The sequence below is a fragment of the Balaenoptera ricei genome, chromosome 6 (genome assembly GCF_028023285.1).
Source record: "Balaenoptera ricei isolate mBalRic1 chromosome 6, mBalRic1.hap2, whole genome shotgun sequence".
Classification (NCBI taxonomy): Eukaryota; Metazoa; Chordata; class Mammalia; order Artiodactyla; family Balaenopteridae; genus Balaenoptera; species Balaenoptera ricei.
In genome coordinates, this window is record NC_082644.1 from 67,694,209 (window position 1) to 67,721,003 (window position 26,795).

General features: G+C 35.7%; 1 protein-coding gene across 1 annotated transcript; it reads right to left on the minus strand.

The window, feature by feature from the left end:
- Positions 1 to 915: 915 nt before the first annotated feature.
- CDC37L1 (cell division cycle 37 like 1, HSP90 cochaperone) lies at positions 916 to 26,771 on the minus strand. Its single transcript, XM_059924787.1, has 7 exons — positions 26,464 to 26,771; positions 20,888 to 21,169; positions 18,086 to 18,179; positions 11,006 to 11,121; positions 10,511 to 10,633; positions 6,235 to 6,399; positions 916 to 2,566 (listed from the first exon to the last, which is right to left on the minus strand). Exons 1-7 carry the CDS (start codon positions 26,593 to 26,595, stop codon positions 2,465 to 2,467), a joined length of 1,014 nt encoding a protein of 337 aa, XP_059780770.1. The 5' UTR covers positions 26,596 to 26,771; the 3' UTR covers positions 916 to 2,464.
- Between the last annotated feature and the right edge of the window lie 24 nt (positions 26,772 to 26,795).

Here is a 26,795-nt window from a genome sequence, read left to right on the forward strand (position 1 = left end):
CATTTGAAAGAGCCCACTAATGGTACAAGTGGATGAGAATGTTACTCGTCTATCTCTCCTAGAGAATAATCTTAAATCAGTATTATTTCCACCACCATTAATAAAATGACACTGAGTTAACAGGGAATAGTGAAAACTATTTTTAAAAAATCTTTTATTGGAAGATTAATTTTATCAAATGAAATAATCTCTGATGGACACTTCGATGTCAAAGATGTTTCACTTATTTGTTTGGACTTTCCATGGTTTGTATAGTTTGGAGAAAATTGTCCAACATGAAATATAAATTATTCCTTTGCTTAGTATACTCTTATTATTTAAGAAACAGAAGACAGTTCTCCTAATAGGAGTTAGTTCTTAGTAGTAAAGCAAAATAAAAATAAAAAGGATGTCAATTTATTGTTCTGAGTACTATAGTACTGCTAAATTGTAAGTTATAGTCTTTAAGTGCAAATTATGGCATCAGTCAGTAGTTCCCAAAATAAATCCAATCACTTTCACACTGAAAACATACAACACTTCCCTTTGAAAGTAAAAGAATACACATAGCCAAATTTTAAATAGTTCTTCTGTTTTAGAAAACAAAAGCCAAAAAATCCTTCCGGAATAGTTTACTCAGTTTGTTGATAATTTCTCTCCTTCCAGTCTTCAGTTTTTAATACTTCTAACCTAAGGCAAAATGAAATTCAAAACAATTTTAAAGCTTACAGGCAAATCCTGGGGAAAAGTGAGAAGAATGGAAAGTAATGCTTCAAGTTACATTTCTGTGAAACTGGGGATTTTATTCCTATGTTCATTCTCCATTTGATAGGAAGGAAAAAGCAAGAGCTTGCTCCAAAACAGAAAAAGACAAACAGCAACAAAAAAACTTCTATAACTAGGTCATTGGTTAAAAAAAAATTCAGGCTGATGAATACTACCATATAAATTAGTCAAACATTTTATTATAGAGTATGTATTTATATCAAAAGCACAAAAACAGCTTTATTCTTAAAACCAGGAAGATTGTGATGTTACATACGTAGATTCAGTAATTCCAGTCCATTTCTATGGGTACTAAGTGCCTTATCACCTCAGATTAGTTAAAACAAGGTGCAAATGAGGCCAAGATAACAGGTCTGATCACCATGTGGGTCCCTTGGCATCATCTGGCTTCTCAAATTGAGACGTGTAGTCCAAATCCCATTTAGTCATCTTCTAAATGTTTGCTACTAGTCTCAATGGGACTGAGCCAAAGACTACATTGGTTTCAAATCAAAGCTCATGTTCCTATAAGTCAGAAGGTTAATCCTCAAATAATAAGGACAGAATAATTAACACTGTCATCTCATTCCAAATAAAATGAATAATCAAATATCCTGGCATATTTAAAGTGAATTATATAGGAAGTAGTAAAGCTCAGAAGCATTCCATGGTAACTGAGCTAAAGAGAGGAATGACAAATGTAGTAAAAGCCATCATTACCAATAAGGATCACCAAATTCTTAGAAATAAGTAATTAGCTCCAAAAGATTTCTCTTGCCTTTTTAAAAAAGTCTTTGGGCCACATCAGAGTAAAACAAACAATAACCACAATTTTAAAAATCAGATTATTTTTCCCTATTTGTTCTTACAGGCCATTAGTATTCTTTTAAAACTTGCTCCCTGAGAGATCCCAGACTATGTCAATAAAGAAATTAAGAGTGAGATTGGAGTTCCTCTCATTAAAAAAAAAATCTGTATTAGCTTTATCACTTTTTATATCACTATATAACCCTAATATTAAAATGTCAACAGGGTAAAATCAACTACTAAGGAATACAGTTCTGAGAATACTTGGGGTAAATTTAGTATCTATATAAAATTGATATTATAGTCAAGGATTTAACTGATGGTGCCGAAAAAACAAATGTAATATTATTTTAAGGGGAAAGATTTTGTTTTAATTTGTACCACCCCGCTTATTTAGTAAAGTAGATTATCAACTACTGATTTATTGCTTTTAATATGATGAAACACCAGATTTGACAGCTAAATTAGCAATAGGATACAAGTACATTTTTATCTTTAATCATTTTTGTAGAGTAGAACATGTACATATCCATATAAAAAGACTGTAGCAGATGCCTCCTAGAATCAACCAGTTCTTGTAAACATTGCATTTGTGCAGATTTTCATACTTTGATTCCAAAATTGAGAACAATAAGATTAAAGGCAAATTTAGTAGCTAAAACCACCAAAAAAAAGTCCAGTTTGACTTCCTGCAACATATGGTACCACTCCTCTCTTCCGAAAAAAAAACAAAACAAAAAAACCTAGCAGCACATAAAAGAAATTTTACAAAACGTTTCAGTACTCTTTGTATTCCCTCCCATCAAAAACCGAACAAAAATAAAGTGCAGCACCCATAAAAGTGTCAAGAAAATAGCCAAGTTCTTCCTTTCTTGTAGCAAAATAGCACTTGGCTTCAGCAGTCTTAACCAAATTATACAGTGTCCATCATTTTGGGTTCATCATCATCTTTATGTACCACTGAGTTTAAACTGCAGAGAGCTGTATTGATAGAATACTGAAGATAATCTGGATTCTGAAAAGAAAAAAGAATGAATGAATGATAATCAGTTTTATGCCAGTATATGCAGTTGCATATTCAGTTTTGCATTCTCTATTTCTCTGCAGTATAGCAGAACAGGAAAAAAGATGGACTTTGAAGTCAGACTTGGGTTGAAACCCAAGAAGGTAAAGAAAGAAAAAAATTAAATAGATTATTACCACTTAATCCAAAGAGATGTGATAAAGAGAGAATGGTGTATGTGAAAAATAGAAATGTAATAAACACTACCTTTTTCCTTTGTTTAACAAAACTGTATAATTTTAATTATTTAATCATATAAGACTATATCTTCCGTATGATTATATGTACATAGCTATTGATAATTTAAAAGATAAACATGGCTTTAAGCCAGCAATGTATTATATGTATTATGAAGATTACTAATTATAACAGTAAATACTAAAATTATAAAAACACTTGAATAAGGAAAAAATCTATTTACTAAGTAAATATTATAGCTATCTTCAGAGTCTATTTTGGTTTCTCAAAGGTTAAAACAAACCCAAGTGAGAAACTGTTAATCTTTTGAAAGGTACTTAGACTCGTATTTAAAAAGTTGAAAACAAAAGAACAGTTTAATTTAGGTTTTATTTTTTAAACAGAAGAACTCAAAAATATTCTACTTTGTTCATTTCTAAAACTAGGAACAGAAAACCTTATTCAATAAATGCAAAAATAAACCCATTATTATTAAAGCATCATGAATAGAGACATAAGCCCTTAGGACCTAGGACTTTAGGAAATTCTTCCCCAAGAATTCAGTTTTGTCTACTCAGTTGTTCTGAATATCTGCTCGTACTTAGAGTTTTATTATGTATCATCTACTTTCATCTATTTTATTTAATAAACATCAATGAGGAAAATAGTCCACACAGGGCATAGATATCTTAAACCTCCCCATACCAAAGGGAGGCAGGGTTTTCAAAAGGTCTCCTTAATAAAGTACAATACTTTGTGATTCTTTTATTGTAAAAGTCAAAAAGTAAGCCAGAATTTAGTTGGATTATTCTCAATCAGGTTTTTATGAAGGAAGTGGCACAAATAACTGACTGAGGTCTGGAACACTAAAATAACTTTGGACCTCAGTTCTAACCCTGCCTCTTCCACTTAGTATAATGCCATCCTCAAAGAGAAAATAATTCATCAAAATTTAATAACATTAAACGCTAGTATACAGGATAAGCCTAAGGTAACTGTTACTTATATCTCTGTCCAAGAGGCCTTGGTTTAGTTCTCTCAAAGCTAAGGATAATGGTATTTGGCTTATTTCACGAGACTGTTGTCAATTAAAAAAAGATAAAAGCTAAAGTGTTATCCAAATTTAAGTTTTATAAAAAATTATTAATAATCTTGTTACATTATCCCATTCTCCAAAGAAACAGAGTGCTAAGATCTTTTCTGACCATCCAGGCCCAATTCCAAAGCCCTTCAGAACAGAGCTTACAATTACTCTATTAAGACTAGGCTCCAGATTTTCATGGAGAATTTTGAGTATTAGAACTGGCTAAAGAGATTCTCTAGAATTCATCTACCCACCTCCTTAAGAACTGAAGACATCATCACGAGGAGACTTAAAAAAACAAAAAGCAATCCATATACCTAACCTAATGTACACTTAAATTCCACTGATTACCCTATATTCTCATCTAGTAACATATTCAACACATTTCTTGTCCCAGAGACCAGTTCTTCCCAAGAGCACGCAACTGAGTGTCTTGTCCTATTTCTAGCATATGATTCAACAATAGTCTATGATGTAGGTCAGTGGTCCCCAACCTTTTTGGCACCAGGGACTGGTTTTGTGAAAGACAATTTTTCCACTGGCCCGGGGTTGGGGGGATGGTTCAGGCGGTAATACAAGCAACAGGGAGCGGCAGATGAAGCTTCGCTTGCCTGCCACTCACCTCCTGCTGTGCGGCCCGGTTCCTAACAGGCCATGGACTGGTACCTGTCAATGGCCCGGGAGTTGAGGACCCCTGATGTAGGAGAATGAATGAGCAATGGAGTAGAACAGAAATCCAGGATTAGCATATTAGCTCCATCACTTACTGTATTGACTTCAGGTAAATTACTTAACCTCCAGGAGCTTCAGTTTATTCACCCATAAAATGAATGAAAATGTGTCACAGGGTTTTTGAGAAGATTAAATGAGACACCATGTAAAAGTGTTTTGCAATTTATAAACTGATATAATAAAAATGGGATGTTATTGTTATGGTAAGCTCTTCTTCCAAATCTCCTCTCAGTTGACAACTTAGTCCCTCAGGTTGTCTCTCATCTTATCCTATCTATCATTTTATCCTTCTCTCAAGTAACAGTGCTTCTATGGATCTAGCTGAAATCTTATCTTTTCCCTCTTACGTTTAGAATCAACAACATCCTTCAAAAGTCTTTTTTCCTCTGCATTCATTATGTAACACCTTAGTTTTAGGAGGTTTATATGTTGAACTTACAGAGACTTAGTCATAAAATTCCTTTGGAAAGACTGCGTCCCTATGGGCTATTTCTCACGGAACTGAAGAGAAAATTATCATTTTATTTAAACAGCATTAAGAGGTAATGTGTAGGACAAATTGAGAAGGAATATTGCTTACATGTCTAACTAAGGGTTAACATTACTAATTATTTAAAAATCAGACCTTAATTATTTCTATCCTTGAAAATAATATTTTTGGCTGAGTTGAATATGATCAATTGCTTTCCTTAAATTGTCCCTTTGGCCTACAATACATACAACCAGAATAGTGAAATTATAGATACATAAGGTCAAGATATTGAAAATCTCAATTTCTACCACTCTGAGATTTAAAAATAAATACAGGGCTCTCCTCACATTGCCTTTTGAGTGAGACTTCCCTTTCACTGTGTAGGCAACAGGCTAAACTGGCTAAAGCTGTTCCTAAAATCTTAGGGCCTGAAAATGAGAAAATGAGAGATGACTGGTTCAATTTAAATGCTACTAGAACCAAAATGGGCAGTAACTTTTAATAACTTAAAATTGTAATCCTAAGTAGAATCAGGCAGACCAGTGGTCCAACCTCCTCTTTGACATAAATTCTTTCACACTAGTGACATGGTTTTATCTTATTCTAATAGCAGATTTCCAAGGGGCTCAAAGAGTTGGCCAATATTACCATAAAGAACAGCTTAGCATAAGTTACGTTAATTTGTAGTAAAATGTTACATCTGGTAGGCAACACCAACATTCAAAAAGATAATACTACTAAACTCATGCAACAGATCACCGTGGTTGCTACTTGGACATATGCTTTGAAGCTAATTCATCTCAATAAATTCTTAACAGTATAGTTCTACTTAGAATGAGATGTTCCTCAGGAGCCATCTTGAGAAGTTTATGATTGAGATGATCAATAGGTAACACTTGCCCTTAAGAATGCTTAGGTGGTCCTCATCTTCTGTATTTAAAGGAGTGGAATTTGGTATCTCTCTAAATACCTAAGAGATGAACAAGATTTAATGCCAAAACATGGCATGAGATGAAACTCAGGGTTATCTTTTGAGGCAAGAATATTTAAAATGACCACACATATATAATGTATAAGAAGAAAGAGAAGTCCAAAAGAACAAAAATTATGTGAACTAATACATTTATAAAATAAATATTTACTTTTCCAACTTACCTGTGGTAAGGATTCTAATAAACCTATAGATCCAACACCAGAATGGGGAACATTATTCTGAACTGTCATAGGTTGGAAACTTGGTGATTGAGAATAAAGTCTTACTCTTGACTTGAAAGCTTCAAGTTCATTTTTGAATGCTTCAAAATAACCTTCTTCCTCTGCCTAGAAAACACAAAAAATAAAGACTGTGTTTTTCAAGACTTCCAGACCACACAGTAAACTCTAGCAAGCATATATTAAGGCCTGAAGTCGAAGAAGTAAAGATGAGGTGAATAATTTAAATGTAGAAACCACCAAGATCTCTGTCAGATTTCTAAAAACTGCCTGTTTTATATGAATATTAACGACTGGTTTGTTCCATTTACCTCTGCTTCAGCAAAATAAAACAAACTAATACGAAACAACCCCTCTTTACACATACACACTAATAAAATGAAAGAGGGTAGGCTTCCTCTGTATTTCTCTTGATTTATCTATATTCTTGACAGGATCCAAAATAGTCCTTATTTAACCTCTCACGTTCTCCTCTCCTCTTCCCACTGCCAAGCAACAGCCAAGGGATATTCTTTAAACCTTCTAATTCTCTACCAGTTAATGAGGGAACACTATTACCTGTTATTAGTAATTCTCTGACCCTAAAATCCCTATTTGCAAAAGCCATGAAAACCAATTAAACTCAACATTCAACTTCGTTATGAAAATATCTTAGTGTTTTTTTTGTTTTTTTTGTTTTTTTTTATCTTAGTGTTTTAGTTAAGGAAGTACCTTCTTTTCAAGATTATGGAAAGAAAAAAGTACGATGAGTTATGTTGAGGGAAGGGAATGCTCTCCCAAGATGTATATAATATAAGCAAAATTCTTAATGCAAAACATCCTTTTGGCAGTAGCCTCCAATTATAAACGTTTCCTTTGCAGATTAAAAAATGACACAGAGGGCTTCCCTGGTGGCGCAGTGGTTAAGAATCTGCCTGCCAATGCAGGGGACACGGGTTCGAGCCCTGGTCTGGGAAGGTCCCACATGCCACGGAGCAACTAAGCCCGTGAGCCACAACTGCTGAGCCTGCGCGTCTGGAGCCTGTGCTCCGCAACGGGAGAGGCCGCGACAGTGAGAGGCCCGCGCACCGCGATGAAGAGTGGCCCCCACTTGCCACAACTAGAGAAAGCCCTCACACAGCAACGAAGACCCAACACAGCCGAAAAGAAAGAAAGAAATTAAAAAAAAAAAAAAAAAAAAAAAGACACAGAGCACATCCTACACAATAGATCATAGAATTTAAGTTCAAGTGGTGGAAGAGATTTTGTCGAAGTCTCATTCCTGAATATCAATGGGCCCATTCGTCTGCAGTGCGGTTTTTTTCTTTAATGTAGTTTACGTTGTATAACTGGATTAAAACCTATGGATTAGTTACTAGCATCAATATCTATATAAATAATGCAGACAGTGTTCTGTGCTGCCATTCTATCTTTTTAAGAATTTAGGAATCATTTCCCTTAATTATATTATAGCATTTCACTTTAGTCAATATACGGTACTCGTGTAGACACATGCAATGTTAGCCTTCATATCCAAAAGTAATCCTTCTGAAATGGTTATGTAGCAAACCGTTAAAGGAATCAAGTGACACAACTGCTGACCTTACTTCATGCCTAAGGCCTAGGGATTTAGATCTAGAGAGACTTGATTGATTTTTGTTTTATTAAGCAACCTATGGGTCACTTGCTCAGTTTCTCTATGCTAATTTCCTCATTTGTAAAAAAGAAATAAAAATCCTTATACAATGTTATGATGATTTAATGAGTTAATCCATGTAAAGTGCCTAGAATAATACCTGGCACAAAGCAAGCACCTCATGAAAGTTATTCCTTAATTTTAAAAAAATTATTAAGAGCACAGTGTTAAGATCTAAGACAGCAGAGCTGTTCAGTTCTATTTTGTCGAAGAATACATATAGTTTGACTATGTTCCATTATCTTACTAAGCACTAGTTCAAACATATCCACTAATGTAAGATGAAAAAGAAAGTATGATTTTTTTTTTTAATGCCTATGTGTCAAGTGAAAATTTAGAGTAGTCATCAGAAGCCTAACTAAAATACCAACTCAATCGTTTACTCATTAACGGCTTCCCTGGTGGTGTAGTGGTTAAGAATCTGCCAGCCAATGCAGGGGACACGGGTTCGAGCCCTGGTCTGGGAAGATCCCACATGCCGTGGAGCAACTAAGCCCGGCTGCCACAACTACTGAGCCTGCGCTCTAGAGCCCGCGAGCCACAACTACTGAGCCTGTGTGCTGCAACTACTGAAGCCTGTGCACCTAGAGCCTGTGTTCTGCAACAAGAGAAGCCACCGCAATGAGAAGCCCACGCACCGCAACGAAGAGTAGCCCCCGCTCACTGCGACTAGAGAAAGCCCGCGCACAGCGATGAAGACCCAACGCAGCCAAAAATAAATAAATAAATAAGTTTATTTAAAAAAAAATTGTTTACTCATTAAAACTACTGTTTTGGGAAAATTTCCTATTTTAACAGTAGAAGTAGAAGGTAGAACTACTGCCACACTAATTTTTTTTTATTTTAAAAATACAATGTTTTTCTCTATTTACAAAAGGAAATATGTTCACTGTAGTATATGAAAAAGAAAATGGAAATCACTTATAATTCTACCACCCAAGTATAATCAAAATTAAACTTTTGGTATATTTCCTTCTGACTTCTAACTGTGTATGCTAAAATGTATCATATATGCAAAAAAGAGCATGTAAAATATTTATGTACAATTTATTGGGCAAAAATCCCACTATGTACCCACAAAAATTAGGAAATAGATCATTACTAGTATCTTAGAGATGAGTTTCAAAGAGCATTCCATCTCTCTCTGAGGTTACCATTATTGTAACTTGTCCTAATCACTCCTTTGCCTCTTCAGTTTTACTGCTTAAAATTTATGTATCTGTCAACAATATATTTAGTTCTGCTTGTTTTTGAACTTTATAAGAAATATAAAATTTTAAAAATGATACCAGATATATCATTCTGAGACTTGTTTTTTTTTGCTTTCTTGTCTTTTATCCATGCCAATGCTGATTAGTATATTACCAAATGAATATACCACAATTTATTCATTCTACTGTTAACAGACATTTGGGTTGTTCCCAGACTTTTTGCTATTATGAACAATTCTATTAAGCACATACATGAGTGTCTCTAGGGCAGCAGTTCTCAAACTTTATAGTCACAGGACTCCCTCATACTCTTGAAAATTATTGAGGAACCTAAAGAGTTCCTGTTTACGTGGCCTATATCTATCAATACTTATGTGTTAGAAATTAAAACAGGAATTAAATATTAACTGAAATATAATAACAAACTCATTACATGTTAACATTTATAACATTTTTTTTAAAAAAACTATATTTCCAAAACAAACAATTTAGTGAGAAGTCTGGCTTAACAGAAGATAGCTGTATTCACACATCTGCGTCTGTATCAATCTATGCTGTACACTGATGAGAGAATGAGAGTGAAAATGGCAAATAACATCTTAGTATTATTATGAAAATAGTTTTGACTCAGGACTAATGGAAAGGGTCTTGAAAACCCTCAAGTGTCCCTGGACCACACACTGAGGCGTTTTTCTCTAGGGTATATACCTAGGAGAATTTCTGGCTGTAAGCACTTGTCTTATTCAACTTTACAAGGAAATTTTACAAAGTGGTTATACCAATTTATACTCCTACAGTCAGTGCATGTGAATTCTTATTGCTCTACTTCTTGTACAACTTTTAAATTATAGTAATAATTTAAATTAGTAAATTTAGTGAGTGTGAAATGTGATTTAATCTTTCTAGACATACCTATTTTTCTTTAATATAGCTGACATCATCCTGTATATGTAAACATGTATCACTTCTTTTGACTTTATAGCAAAGCATTTTCTCAGATTAAAAATTTTTCATAAATATAATTTTGATGGCTGCATAATATTCTGTATACTACAGGTTTTTTTTTTAACCATTCCTCTAAGTTTCCTGAATACATACATTCATGTGAATGGCTCTCAATTTCACATACATGCTGTATAGTATAGCTTCTTATATAGTTCCTTTAAATCTATATTAGCATGAAAACAGCAATATAATTTTTCTTTTCCTTATAAAACCTACAGAATTTAGCCTGTGGCATCCTGGTTGGATGGCTTCCATTGATGTGTATGGACAAAAGAGGTCTCAGCTAAAACCTAACCTTCCCATTTAACAATACCAAATAGCTACTTACTTTGGCTTTCTGGAAAAATAAGCGAAAACATCCTCTTGGATCCACATTACAGTTTTTGGCCATTTCCATAATAAACTGCATTACAACTGCTTGATGTGCTATTTGTTCCATCAGAGCCCCTTTCTGAAAGTAATAGATTAAAATTATAAGAAATATATTTAATATTGTGATTACTATTTGGATTTTTAAAATATGATTTTTTTTAAAATAGGTTAAAAAAGAAAAAGGTTTATAGTATCAAATACATGGGAACAAGAGAGGTGAGGGGGCAGGGAGGCAGGGAAAGCACATTGGAAACAAGTTTCCCTAAGCTAACTGAAATAACTAAAAAAAATGCCAACAGTAAGCTCAAGTAGATGTGAAAACAAAACAAAACAAAATTATAATTTCATTTAATGACCTTCCTACTTTCATTTAAAGTAATGGAAAAAACAAAACAAAAAAGTAAATCAGAATTCCACTAAGGTTCCCAGAAATTCAAGTTTCACATGATACCTGTTCAGCTTCTAGATGAAAACACCATAAAATAAGATATTTAGCAGTTTCTTCACATACAAGGTATGGATGGTCAGACAAAAATCTCTGACTATCATCCCATCGACTTAACATACCTGTAAAAAAAAGAATTAAACCATGAATGTCAAATACTTTCCTCTTGTAAGCAAAGAAATGGTATTTTAAAATGATTCTCTTTAAAGACAACTCGCATTACTATAGCAGTATGTTATGGTAAAAGAGCAAATGAAGAGCGATAATAAAGCAATACCCAGCATATAGGGAATAGCTTTCAAAATTCATAGCAAACTTTATTTCAAATAATGTCAGGCTAAAGTAGGGTGATTGGTTTAAAGCCGTAAGTTCTACATCTGGGAAATGCCCGAAGTCCCAGGCAAATAGAGACTGCTGGTCATTCTAGGCTAAAGTAAGTACAGATAATTTCAGGAGATTCAATATTATTTATTCAGAGAATACAAATTTTTCTGTTAGATGCATAAGAAAGCAAAACCTCAAGAAACTACACTGAGCAAACAAAGACTTAATAAAAGATTCAGAAAAACTACATTTCTTCTAATTTATTAAAATATGTCTAAGATGATATGGTAAAATGTCAACAGCATGGGAAACTAATCCAGTAAGTGTTATAATAGTAAATATACTTTAACCATTTTAGTCATGTTAACCATTTAGTCATGATGACTGTTTATACATAGAAAACAAAATCTTTTTAAAATTAGTTAAGCATATTTGAAAATAGCTGCCATTTTGCTTCAAAATACCAAACCAGTCCAAATACTACTAAAGGTGTACTGTCATCTTTACCCAAATTAGTTAAGAAATTTGGTCAAAAAGTTGTTACCACCCAAATAATTAACAGAACCAGCAAAGTGTTGAGCTTTATTTAGACTCATCCAACCAAGAAAGTTATTGAGTCATCATGGTAATTTTATAAGGCTATCTCAATAGTTTGGCAATAAATCTTTCCTTTAGACACAAAATGAACTTCTGAAGTTCCACATCAGAACACAAGTAAAAACAAAACTGAGGACAAATGTCTTACTGAGAAATACACAGCAACACATGGAAATTAATTAAAAATAATGATTTTTTCCTCATTTAAAAAATTGGAAAAAAGCATTTTAGCATTTTTCATAAAGAGTTTTACAAGCTTTATAGAGTTATTTCCCCAACACTTTGGATACAGTGACTAGGTCATTTTAAATTCTGAGAAACAATGATTATTTAAGTTACTTTAAACTACTTCTCAAATAATATAGTTAAAGAATCTAATTAATAATTTCTATGGGTCAGATCTAAAGAAAGCATAATCCTATTTCTTATACCTGAAGCCATAAAATAAATCCTATAAAGCAATTTTGCCTTAGCTTTGTTACACTTCTGAAGAGGGAATATTTTCAACTCTAGCAACCATTCAGAGAGATCACTGCTTCTCCATGGGCAGCACTGTGACTTACTCAGGCACCAAATTCCTATCCATTCTGGTTTCTTTTGCAGGAAAGATAATATACGAAAGGGTTAGTGACACTTGTAGGGGCCATGAAGAAGGGTGTCACTAAACGCTGAAGGTTTTAAACTATCTACTTAATAACTGAGACAAAATTAACACTTGAGGATGACCATAGCTTTTCTTTACCTGAAAAATAATTGTCAATACTTGATTTCAAAAATGCATGCTAAATTATTATGAAATTGAGAAGTTACGTTACAGGTAGTCCATTAAGACCTCTGTGGGAAGGGTGTGGAATTTTATGAACAAAAGATATCAAGAGAATCAATGGCTTAGTGGAACAGAACATACCTGAAAGTACACATATTACTTTGGAATTTATAAAGAAACTTAAAATCAAATGGAGAGTAACACAATCTAGCATGATGACTCTAGGACTAAACTGCCTAGGTTCAAGTATTGGCCTTACCACACCTTGGGCAAGTTCTATTATACCTCTATGCCTACATTTCCCCATGTGTAAAAGAGGGCTAAAGGCTTCCCTGGTGGCGCAGTGGTTGAGAATCTGCCTGCTAATGCAGGGGACACGGGTTCGAGCCCTGGTCTGGGAAGATCCCACATGCCGCGGAGCGACTGTGCCCGTGAGCCACAACTACTGAGCCTGCACGTCTGGAGCCTGTGCTCCGCAACAAGAGAGGCTGCAGAGTGAGAGGCCCGCGCACCGCGATGAAGAGTGGCCCCCGCTTGCCACAACCAGAGAAAGCCCTCGCACAGAAACGAAGACCCAACACAGCCATAAATAAATAAATAAATAAAATAAATTTATTAAAAAAAAAAAAAAAAAGAGGGCTAAAAATAGCATCTAACTCATAGGATTTTTGTGAGGACTAAAGAAGTTAATACATATAAAGCACTTAAAACAGTACCTGACAGAAAGTAAACACTTGATAAATACTAGGTATTATTAACACAATATGAACAATTCATTCATTCATCCATCAAATATTAAGCTAATCTTTTGGTTAAGGATAATCTAGTCATTTAAACTAGCCAATCAACTTTTCTGAATGCTTGAAAAACCTTACTTTGACAAATTAAAATATTTTAATTATGTATCTTTGCCCATATATTTTTTTCTGGTGAACATCTAAATCCCAATCCACCCTTTAGCTCTCAATATTCCACCTGATTCCTAAAATGGTCCCCAAATACACATCATTATTTATTTCCCTTTCCTTTTTGCATTATCCTGATAGAATGATAGATTTCAATCCTTTGAATTACACTAAGTATTTTAATTTCTCAATGTACCAAAAACCTCCCAACTAGGTTGTGAATTTCTTAATGAATGATATATGACCTATTTTTCAATATATCCTGAGCTCCAGATCTCCTGTATTCCCAATCACCTACCACCAGACAGCTATTTCTACCTACATGCCTGCACATAAACTCATCTTATTGAAACCAAACCCATTCTTCTCTCCCTGACCATCTACATTGCTTCCTAGGTTCCATGTAACCCAATCAGGCATTTCAGAGATTTTTCTGACATTTCCATTCCTCCCACATCAAACTTATCACTAAGTCCTGTGGTTATGCTATTGCAATCTGTTAATATGGTGAATCACATTAATGAGTCTTCTAATGTTAAGCCATCCTTGAATTCTTAGGATAAACCCTTTAAAAATATTTCTTTTTCAGATTATAAAAATAAAGTATTTTCATTGTGAAGAATTTGAAAAATCCAGAAGATAAAACCACCTGCAATGCTTACAAGAGATAATCAATGTTAACATTCTGATGTATTTCCCTCTGGCTTATTTTTTAATGACTTTTAGAGAAACAAAATTAGAATCATATCATACATATTAATTTCCTACTCATTTCACTTCACATTCTGTTCTAAGAGTGCTTTTATTAAACGTTTTTCAAAAATAGGATACTGATGTGTTTTTGAAAAGCAATATATAAGTGATTACATTGAAGAGACTGAATATCCACCTACAGCACAACTGATTCTAACATAGTATCTATGCAAATATTTACAGCTTTTAACAAAATCTCCAGTGGCAACATCCTACACAGATTCAAAAAAATGCTGAATCACAGCTAACTTTGGTTGGAAGTGAACAGATGATGTGCCATGAAAAACTGTGTTAGATCATCAAAAATCAGCTCTGATCATCATAAAGACAGTGATGTCAAAGATGCATATGACTTTGAAGAAAACTGTTCTGTGAAGTTTAAAAGAAAACAGACTTTATTTCTAAATTGGTATTTTATATTTATAAAACATGAATTAACTAAATTAATAAGTAAACATAAATATGGGGGAAAAAATCAGTACTTCACAATATTCCATGACATGGTTGTACCATTAATCATTAGATGGTAAATTCCATCTAATTACAATGGGTAATAAAAGCAATATAAGAAAGACAGTCAAAAAATATCAAAAAATACCATAAGGGAAAGTTAGGAGGAAGTCTGAAGAATATAAGTACGCATGAGACCACAAAGAAATATGGTGTCAAGCCTTTGCAGCCCTTCACAACCTCCCATGTTCTAGGCAGAGTCTTCCACGAGTCTGGAATGCAAACCAAGTTTGGAAAGCCTCCAGCTAGAAGCCCTAATCACAGCTGCTATTCCAAATGTGTTTACTTCAAAGGATTATATCAATGTAGTCATTATTCTGACAAATGCCTTTTTTTCCTTTATTACAAGCCCAAAACTCCAGAAACATTTGCTTCCACCCAGGTGGGACAATATTAAACTTTCACTGTCTTGCCTCAGGTCTCTCCGTCAACTCTGTGCCATAATTTAGTCCCCAGAGACTTTGACTATCTCATCATCCCACATGACTGCAAACTGGTCTACTGCATTCTGATGGAACTTGGTGAGCAAGAAGGAGCAGGTATCCCATTTGTCTCGGTACAATACAAACAAACATGCCAGAAAGTGGGAAATAAAAACACAGGAAAATTTTGGGAGCCTACTACCTTAGTAACATTTCTGGGGATCCAATGGGCTGCGGCAAGTAGGATATCTTGCCCAAAGTGAAAAGTCAAGTGTATTTCCACTAAGAAACAGGCACAATGTGAATCTGGGAATGGCTATCAGGTCTGGTTGGCTTTGAAGACAGTAAGGCACTGGTTAGCATTACAGGATGAGACACGGAAGCCCACTCATGCAATGGCAGAACTGTTTATTAGTCACATATTTCCCCACCATCTGATTGTTTGTACAATATTTTATAAACTAAGGAGTCATGGTGGTAGATTTGAGATTATGCAGAGATTCAACAGCATGGGATCTCTTCATCGAGGGTATTCCAGGTTAGCCACTGAATACCTAATTTACCAGTAGCAGAAACCAGTGCTGAAACCTCAATATTGGAGAGGCCAGCCAACCATCAAGCTGGAAGGACCAGCCAACCATCAAGTAATAGGTTGATAATCTTGGTCCCATTTCATTTTGGAGGGACCAGTGGTTCCTCACTTGAACAAGACCATTTGAGATCTGGTATTGCCCTCCCTCTTTGCCATGCTTCTACCAGTAATGCATCTGTGGTCTTACTAAATGAGATGTTCCCCATACCACATTATTTCTTGACCCCAAAACTCAATTTACAGCAAAAGAAATGAAGACAACAGGCTCATGAAATTCACTGGTCTTATGAACATTACTACACAGAAGCAGTAGGTTTTATAGAATAGTGAAATGTTTTATTGAAGACCCACATAATTATAGTGCCAGGTGGGTTACTACACCTAGTGAGGTAGGGATATTTTCCCAAATAAAATTCCTTCTGACCGCAGCACTCAGTTTATAGCAAAAGTGAGGGAACTATTTTACATGCACTAGGTTTCCCATGGTTCCAAAACAACTAGCCTACAGAATGAGAGCTGTGTGAAAGCACCTTGAGGTATGCTATTCTACCAGATGCATTATGCTCTGAAAGAGTAATCAGTACATGGTACTCCTTTCCCTACAGAACACACAGGCCTGGGAAGTAAGGACTGTAGGTGGGAGCTGCAACTCACATTATCACAACTAAGATTCATTCACAAAATTTTTGCTTTTTATTCTTATAATTCAGGGCTCCGCTTATTTAAAGATTTTAATATCTACCCAAGGGATGACTGTATATCCATTTTTTCTATTATAAATAATACTGGAATGATAATATTTGCAAAAATAAACTTTGCTTACTTCTTCAGACACTATTCTTGAATTAAACAGAATACATAACTTATTTCACTTTTTAAAAATAAAAAGTATGAGGGCTTCCCTGGTGGCGCAATGGTTAAGAATCTGCCTGCCAATGCAGGGGACACAGGTTCAAGCCCTAGTCCAGGAAGATCCCACATGCCATGGAGCAACTAAACCCGTGTGCCACAACTACTGAGCCTGTGCTCTAGAGCCCGCGAGCCACAACTACTGAAGACTGTGCGCCTAGAGCCCATGCTCCTCAACAAGAGAAGCCACTGCAATGAGAAGCCCGCACACCGCAACGAAGAGTAGCCCCCGCTCGCCACAACTAGAGAAAGCCCGTGTGCAGCAATGAAGACCCAACATAGCCAAAAATAAATAAAATAAATAAATTTATTTAAAAATAAATAAATATATTAAAAGTATGAGAAAAATTAATAAATTTTATGATTAAACTTTATGAAATAATTCTATGAATAAACTGCAAAAAAAGGAAAAAAATCTAAAGTAGTATCCATTGTACTGACATAAGGATGAATGAAATTCTAAACACTTTGGGAGAGAAACACCAATAGGAAAAAGGTCTCAAAATGTCATTTAAAAAGCTTACTAACATACTCCAAATAAAAACTATGTTTACTAAATTGACACATATATACTTCCCAGTAGCATTTTCACTCCAGCAGTATTGTCACTGCTTATAATTCTTAGAACATAGCATACTCTTTCCCGACTCTGCCTTTGGACATGCTGTTGCCTTGCCTCCCTTATCTACATGGAGAACTCTTACATGTTCCTTACAATCTAACTCAGATATTATCTCCTCTGGGAAGCCTTCACTTAAATCAACCCCCATCCCACTGCTTTTCCCCAATAAAGAAAACTATTTTTCAGTTCTTTGTATATGTATTTCTATTACTTATTATTTATTATAAATTATATTCTATTACTTATTATTTATCTGAATAACAGTTGAAGGATCTGCATAAATTGTATAGCATCATATCCAAAACCTGAAAAAAATGAATGCTAATCTTACAACCATAAAATAATCAGATACAAAGGAAGCAAAGATGAAAAAAGACAAAAGCAAAGACTAGTTGGGAAATGGAAAGAGTCTAGGTAGTAAAGAAGACCATGTTTTAGAGAGTAGGATTATATAATAATAGATTGAATTTTGCTTCTCTTCACAATTCAGTTTACTCTGTCACTCTATTTTTTTACGACCAAAAAAAAGTCTAAAACAAGAGCTATACAACTGTGCCAGAAGCAGCTATGCAACTGGAGTTTGTCACTTGTCTTCTTTTTGGTCCCCATTTTATAAATCCACCTTTTGTACACATATTTATGATACCAAACATTACAAAAGAAGGAAACTCAAGTAGTAGACTTACCAAAATGTCTGATTTTCTGCTCATGTTTCTGCATAAATGATTTTGATTTATCTTCATCTTCTGTTTCTTCTCTTTTATCTTGATTAATAAAACTCTAAGAAAAAAATTTTGAAGTTAAAATCAGATTTTATATTCTAATTGGATTTTCTTTCTCAGTTATTGAATGCCTAGCAATCGTTCTTATAGACACTATAAAAAGGTGATGTAGTAAACTCATATTATATCATTAAATTCATCTGTAAAACTCTATTAAAAATTAAAATTTTCTTGTAATGAAGTTTCATTAGTCTTATTTAAAGTGAGATATATGTAGAAAATTAAACAATTATTTTAGAAATCAACACAGAAAAACAAATGAATTAACCTTTCTGTAAAGCTGAATTTCCCTGTCAAAGGCAGGTATAGAAAGATCCTTTACATGCATAATTTATGTTTTGCATTATTCATTTCCATTAAATATTTGTGACTCTACTGTAATCTTTGGAGTTCTTGCTGGAAACAAACTCAGAAATTCAAAGCATATAGAGTATATTTACAACAAAATTTTTGGTAAGACATAAACCTAAAACAGACCTTTGCTGTAAACTTTTCTTAGGAGAGGCTAAACAGTTCGATTCTGAAATCAAGTACAAATTTCTATTAAGGAAGTGCTTCTTTTCAGTTAAATAAGGCATAAAACAGACGAAGATGAAGTTTTTATCTGGCCAGAAAAACTGGCAGAACAATTTCTCAGAACATTATGTAATCACGTTTAAACCTTGAGATCATCACTGCCAAAAATGAAAATTGGAAACTAGCTCTCTGCCAGTTTACAATCAGGAAACACACAAGTTTATATATTTCAAAATAAAAGCATTTTTTTCCTTTATATATTCTCCATCTAGACCAGCACTGTCCAATAGAAATATAATCCAAGCCACAAATGTAATTTAAAGTTTCCTATCAGCCACATTAAAAAGCAAAAGAAACAGATGAAATTAATAACATATCTATTTAACCCAACATATCAAACATATTATCATTTCAACATGTAAGCAACACAAAAAAATTATTAATGGAATATTTTACTTTTTTTGGTACTAAGCCATCGGAATCTGGCATGTATTTTACACTTACAGCACATCTCAATTCGGACTAGCCACATTTCAAGTGCTCAATAGCACACGTGGCTAGTGGCTATCAAGTTGGACAGCGCAGATCTAGACCAGTCCTCTCAAGTCTCAAGCTCCCAGACAAAATCAATGTACGATTTTGAGCAAATGACTGGAACATAAAGATAGTCCTAATTAATTTGTGGTATAAATGTAGGCTATGTTAGATCCAACTTTAAAAAAAAACAATTAAAAGAAGAGACAAAAATATTTTCTTTGTGACCACTGTGTTAACAGAAGAGACATTAACTTTATAAACAAAGAAACATTGTTTTGACAATTCCCTCTGGAATAAAAAAATTATTTTAAATAGTTTTGGGGTATAAATGCAAACCAGAAATAAAGTAATACTTAAGATGATACATCCCTTAGAACAATATATACAGAGATAGTGAATCATTCAGTTAAAGAATTATTCTGTTGAGGGGAAAGAAAAATATATAAATATAAATTAGTACAATCACAGAAAAAGTCTAGAAAGATATGACTCATTGTTAACAGTGGGCATCTCTGGGAAATGGAAATGAAGGAAGCCTTTCAATTCTACTTTACAGGTTTATGTTTTTGTTTTTTACAAGAAGCATGTTGTACTCTTACAATTTATCTCCATTAAAGAAAGAAGTACTGATAGGGCTAGTGGTACTAGACATTTACCTGTGTGTATTACTTATTGCTGTAGCAGGACTAGACCTAGTCCAGGGGAAGGAAATTAAAGGTGCTTGGTGGGGGGAAGTGTTGAGAGTGGATGCCAGAGCAGAAACAAGTAGTGTTACACACTACGTCTAGAGAATAATGACGGTTAAAGATAAACTGAATGCGGACTTAGACAAGAATGAGCAGTCCATACCTGAGTCTTGAGAATTAAGTTTAGTACAAATAGAAAGAGTACTACTTTAGACATTAGATGAAAATGACTTTATTTCATTGCCCACTTCTTTTTCAGATACAAAAGTCAAAGAATAAGGCCTATGTATGTAATCCAGTGAGAAACAGAAGACTGCTCTTAATAAACTACTAACGTGGCATAAGTATTTTACTACTCCTTTCAGCAATAATGCTTGTAACACTAAGACCAGATTACTATCTGAGGTTTACTAAACACATACTGGTAAATAACAGTGAGAGACTTTGTTTTATTTGATAAAACCAGTAACTAAAAAAAAAAAAAACACCAGTAACTATACATTAATGTTACAAAATTGAAAGCAAGCTGATAAGCATAGCAACATCAGAAAGCACTGGTAACATCTGAGCTTTACCACATACCAGGCCCCATGCTATCTGCTTTTAAGATGTTACCTTATTTAGTTTTCATACCCACTCTTTATAGTTGATGAAACTGAGCCTTAGAGAAGTGACTTGCCCAAGGTCACAAAGCCAGCCTGTGACAAAGTTGAGATTTGAGGCAGTCTGACTCCAGAACCCATGCTTATATTCAGTGTGCTATGCTATAGCCATATAACTGGATTAAGGACTACCCACATTAGACACTACTGGGGATAACACATTTCTGTAACAATCACTTTTCCTAAACTGTCAACATTGAATACTGTTTACAGGATTCTGTTGCTTTGTTAAGATAATGCACAACTGGTTTGTACAAACACTTCAGTCTTTCCTTCTTTCATTATGGTCCAATAAAAGAGAGTACCTTATTAAAAACATCCTTGCTAATGGCATCCATGTTCCACATACACATTCTCTCTCTTTGTACTAGAGCCTCTTCTTTCTGCCGCCATTCTTCTTCCCGTTGCCTCAGTTCTGATACTGCTGTTTGTGCTTTGGCATGTTCCTGATCCAAGGACTCAGAGTTATGCAGTGCTAAGCTACCAAGTTTCTGCTGAGCTTCAGCGAGATTCCATTTGCACGCCACAGAGCTCTTCACAAACTCTTTCTGCTTTTGGCAAGCCATTTCGATTCCATGGCTATACATCTGGATTAAAAAACAAAACAAAACAGTATTTTTAAGAAATGAAGAAGGCAACAGAACAGGTATGTTTATGTAGCACAGTTCAAATTTCTATTAGTCAAGGATTTCTGTACAATGTTTTTGGTACAGAGGTATCCAGCCTTCTGTGTTTGCAGTTAAGAGTTTTATATTATAGACCTTGTTTCATCAACTAGACTCTAAGCTTCTTTGTTAATTTGTGCCTCTCCCCTGACAACTAACAGCAACAAAAAGCCTGGCAACTAGCACAGTGTCCTGCATACAGTGGGGCCTCAACAAACATTTGATTTATAGTCTTCATAATCCTGAAACAGAATAACGAGAACAAAAGCTTAAATCTAGTTCATCATCTTATCACTCAACATGCTGAAAAGCAGACCTTTATAGAGTTTTGCTTTGCAAGTTCTTCACTCAAAGAACCTTTTATTTAGAAGTAATCACTTCTTGGTTTCTATTTTCTTTCTGTATTATCCCAATCCTTGGTAATCTGAGTTGTTATTATTGGAAATTTCTATTTAAAACTGACTACATCAGATAGATAACCTTTAACTTAATCCTAATCAAAACAGACAAAGTTGTTTAAAAAAAAAAAGTCACTGGTCCACCCTGGTGACTCTATTTTTTTTTTTAACATCTTTACTGGAGTATAATTGCTTTACAATGGTGTGTTAGTTTCTGCTTTATAACAAAGTGAATCAGTTATACATATACATATGTCCCCATCTCTCTTCCCACTTGCATCTCCCTCCCTCCCACCCCTCTAGGTGGTCACAAAGCACCGAGCTGATCTCCCTGTGCTATGCGGCTGCTTCCCACTAGCTATCTATTTTACGTTTGGTAGTGTATATATGTCCATGCCACTCTCTCACTTGGTCCCAGCTTACCCTTCCCCCTCCCCATATCCTCAAGTCCATTCTCTAGTAGGTCTGCGTCTTTATTCCCATCTTGCCCGTAGGTTCTTCATGACTTTTTTTTTTTAAGATTCCATATATATGTGTTAGCATACGGTATTTGTTTTTCTCTTTCTGACTTACTTCACTCTGTACGACAGACTCTAGGTCCATCCACCTCACTACAAATACCTCAATTTCATTTCTTTTTATGGCTGAGTAATATTCCATTGTATATATGTGCCACATCTTCTTTATCCATTCATCTGTCAATGGACATTTAGGTTGCTTCCATGTCCTGGCTATTGTAAATAGAGCTGCAATGAACATCTTGGTACATGACTCTTTTTGAATTATGGTTTTCTCAGGGTATACGCCCAGTAGTGGGATTGGTTGGTCGTATGGTAGTTCTATTTGTAGTTTTTTAAGGAACCTCCATACTGTTCTCCATAGTGGCTGTATCAATTTACATTCCCACCAACAGTGCAAGAGGGTTCCCTTTTCTCCACACCCTCCAGCATTTATTGTTTGTAGATTTTTTGATGATGGCCATTCTGACCGGTGTGAGATGATATCTCATTGTAGTTTTGATTTGCATTTCTCTAATGATTAATGATGTTGAGCATTCTTTCATGTGTTTGTTGGCAATCTGTATATCTTCTTCGGAGAAACGTCTATTTAGGTCTCCTGCCCATTTTTGGATTGGGTTGTTTGTTTTTTTGATATTGAGCTACATGAGCAGCTTGTAAATTTTGGAGATTAATCCTTTGTCAGTTGCTTCATTTGCAAATATTTTCTCCCATTCTGAGGGTTGTCTTTTTGTCTTGTTTGTGGTTTCCTTTGCTGTGCAAAAGCTTCTAAGTTTCATTAGGTGGTGACTCTGTTCTACTAAGAAGCAACAGTAATTAGTTTTAACATTTATTTTTAAAAAATTTTTAAATAAACTTATTTTATTTATTTATTTTTGGCTGCATTGGGTCTTCGTTGCTGTGTGCAGGCTTTCTCTAGTTGCGGTGAGCGGGGGCTACTCTTTGTTGTGGTGTGCGGGCTTCTCATTGCGGTGGCTTCTCTTATTGCAGAGCACGGGCTCTGGGCACACAGGCTTAGTTGCTCCGTGGCATGTGGGATCTTCCCGAACCAGGGATCAAACCTGTGTCCCCTGCACTGGCAGGTGGATTCTTAACCACTGTGCCACCAGGGAAGCCCACTTTTAACATTTATTGAACCACCACGTGTAAAGCATCGTGATAGATGTTTAATTCCTTATATTCCTCAGTTCTATCAAACAAAAGCTAAAGGCACATTCTTTATGATTTCTTAGCCAAAATATAGATCAATTTCAAACTAGGTATTCAGAATAATTTTACTCCAATCTATTCCCTTATCTGCATCGCTATTCAAGCCCTTGTAATTTCACACTTTAATTATATAAATACAGCCTTTCTCATTTCAAGCCATTCTCTACTCTTCTAGACTTGGAGTGATTTCTCCAAGAAACAAATATGATAATTTTACTCATTCTTAGAGTCTTGGGATAAAGCGCAAAATCTGTGGCATGGCGTGGTCCCTCATGATCTCACTTCCTATTATCTCTCTAGACTCAGTCCTAGTCACTCTTCTACTTGTTTGCTTATTCTTTACATCCCCTTCCCACCCCCCCACCCCATTCAATGTGGTAACTCCCCCATCCCTAAACCTCCTATCTCCATCCCAGATTCCAGCATCATGTCCCTTCCCTCTTACCCTGTCCCTCTCCACCCAAGTTATGCATATTTCTACAGTGGTGTTTTCACACAATACTGTGCTTATTTGTTTAGCTATCAGCTTCTTGAGGGGCTAGAATGCAATAAATCTTAGATGAATAAACGACTCTTGACTTCTTGGAACAGACTAGTGGTGGTAAGGAATTCTAAGGCAAGTAGCATGCAAGGCTCCTTTTTTAGCTAAGTCTTCAGGCAAACTTAGATTTCTATTGGAGGGAATGTGGACACTTGCTATTCAGATGTTTTACTTGTTTAGCAGGTTTGGAGCCCAGATACCACTTGGTCCTAACTAACCAAGTAAGGTATTTATTTTTACTTTTTGCTACCTTAGAATAGGGTTAAGAATAACTGCAGACTAGCTATGCTTAAGAAGGCACTAGGAAGAGGAGAAAAATGAAGCTATAAAATTTATTTTGTAAGAAAAGACAAGGAAATACTAAGAAAGGTAAGGACAAATGGAAATATCTTGCATTGTCAAATTATGCGGGAGCAAATTCTCAAATCACCTCTCAAATCAAACATAGAAATCTTATTTCTAAATCCTAAAAATGATTTATGTTTATATTCTTCTGCACAGACTACACAGACTATGTTTGGGCATTTGAGTAAACTATCCCACATGTATTGAGATGATTGATTATATTTTAATAAACAAAGATTTGAAAAAGGAACTGTTAGCATTAAGGTCTACTAATCTAACTACATAAAAAAAAATTCCCAAACAGGATCTCTAAGTTCCAAACTGCATTTAATTGGATCTCAGAACTATACATCACATATGACATTAATATAGCTAGGTTCCCTATATTTGGTAAAGTTACACCAAGGCTGTTTTTATAAAGATTATAAAATGTTTATAAACTGAATTAAATATTTTATTCTTTCCAAATATTCCAAAAGAAAAACTTAAGTTCTAAAACTTAAATCCAGCAAGACAAGTAAGTAGGTTTGTTATAAACACATGAACTAACTTAGGATTAGAAATCATTTTGCAAATCTTAGTACCATTCAAAGTTAGTTTCAGCCAAATAAAATTTTACATTACATCACAGGATGGGCAGTACAGTAGGTGGGAAAAAACACTGTACTAGGTGTCAGAAGTGGATTCTAGTTTTAATTCTGCCACTGCCTAGCTACATGGCCTCAGGGAAATCACTTCTAATGTAGGATTTAAGCCTAATCATTTCTAAAATTCCTTTCAGCTAAATAAGCTTATAAGTTAATATACAGCTATTTTTAAAATTCAGTTTCTCTTAGGTAACTCTTTAGATTCAACCACAATGCAGTGAAATTCTTGAGACGTTTCCATCCTCTCTATACTCCTTCAAAACTGACAATGGCAGCTGCTGTTCATTCTTTTTCTATCTCTGTAACACATTCATTATGTGCTTATATAACACATTTTGTATATAAAGATGACACCAGTGATCCATAATTAGTGGGTGACTACCAACCTATCAACTCTCATTCTGTCCTCCTAAAAAAATGTCTTGTACTTTCCCAGTGACTGGCTGGCCGAAGTACAGTCTGTGGTTATGAAACAGCATTTTTCTCTGTGCAGCCAACCAACCCTGTGAGCTGGGCATAGGATCGATGACCCTACACTTATTGGCAAACAATGTAAATCACTCATTTTCATTAACAGCTAGCAGGATGAGTCTAGAGAAAAACTGTTTTAATTCAGTTAAGCCCTGGGGGGCCCCATTTTGCAAGAAGCCTAGAAGGCAAATACCTATAATCCATTTCATTGAACATATTAGTGTTTAGTCCGTGATCCTGAAATACACTTCGAAAACACTCAGGTTAGGAGAAAAACCGGGACAAAGGGATATGAGTACCTAAGCACTCCCTAAGATAGGACCAAGAAAATCCTAAGTGGCAGTATATCACATTTGGATAAGTTTCAGAGGAAAGAAGGCTGGGCTGAAAACCACAAGCAGCGGCAGGAATCTGAGGAAGAAGTCTGAAGGAAAAGGCAAACGTGTGCCTATATATTTTTACTGAAGAATGGTGTGAAGCAAAACTAAAATCAGAAACGTTAAGGGGAAAATGGTCACGCGAATGGGCGAGATTTACGCCAGCATCAATAGCAAGGTTTACAGAATTTGCTCAGATGTCAAAAATCAGTGAAATAAACTGGATCTGAAATCTTTATGTCAGGAGCTCAGTGAATTATTGAAATACAACCATTCACTATTCCCATCAACTGTGCACAAATATCAGTGCCTTCAAAAGAATAAAGTGCTCGGATAAGAGCAGGCACAAGAGGACAAAGGGTCAATGTTATAGAGTGAGCTGTCCCAAATCTGGGTGCCATCAGAAGAGGGGTGGAGGGGAGAAACTTCTTCCAAGAGTGAGGAATTAGCCAAGGTGAAAAGGTGTGCGTGGAGGTGAAGGTTGGGGCTATATGGCCAGCCCCTCTTCGAAGACCTCAGTAGATGCTACAAAGTGATGGGATGGCTTCAGGCTCCCGACGCCCAAGGTTGGGGGTCGGGAGTCGGGGGCGGGGGAAGGGGGAGGTGGGGGCTCAGAACAGGGCACAGAAGAGGGTCGCAGAGACAGAGGGCTCTGGGGGCCTGGTGACGGCTCCTCCCCATCCCCCGGCAGAACACGGGCCCCTTCTCACCTGGGTGCCGCCTCCCGGCAGCTGCGGGTAGCGAGGAGAACCGGGGGACACGTCCAAGTCACTCTCTTCCTCAGCCTCACCTTCTGCCCGAGGGAGGCTCCAAGGTCCTGGCGGCGGCCACGGCTGCTCCATGTCCGGCTGCCCCCGGCCCTACAATCCCCACTGCCAACAGACTTGGCGTGACCTGAACCTACTGCGCGGAGCCAGCCGCCCCAGCCGGCTGGGGCCGTTACCCAGAATCCCTCTGCCGGCCGCGACGGCGACGCACACCCCGCGCCAGCCTGTGCCGCGCCAGCCTGTGCCGCGCCACCGGCGGACGGCGGAAAAAGACG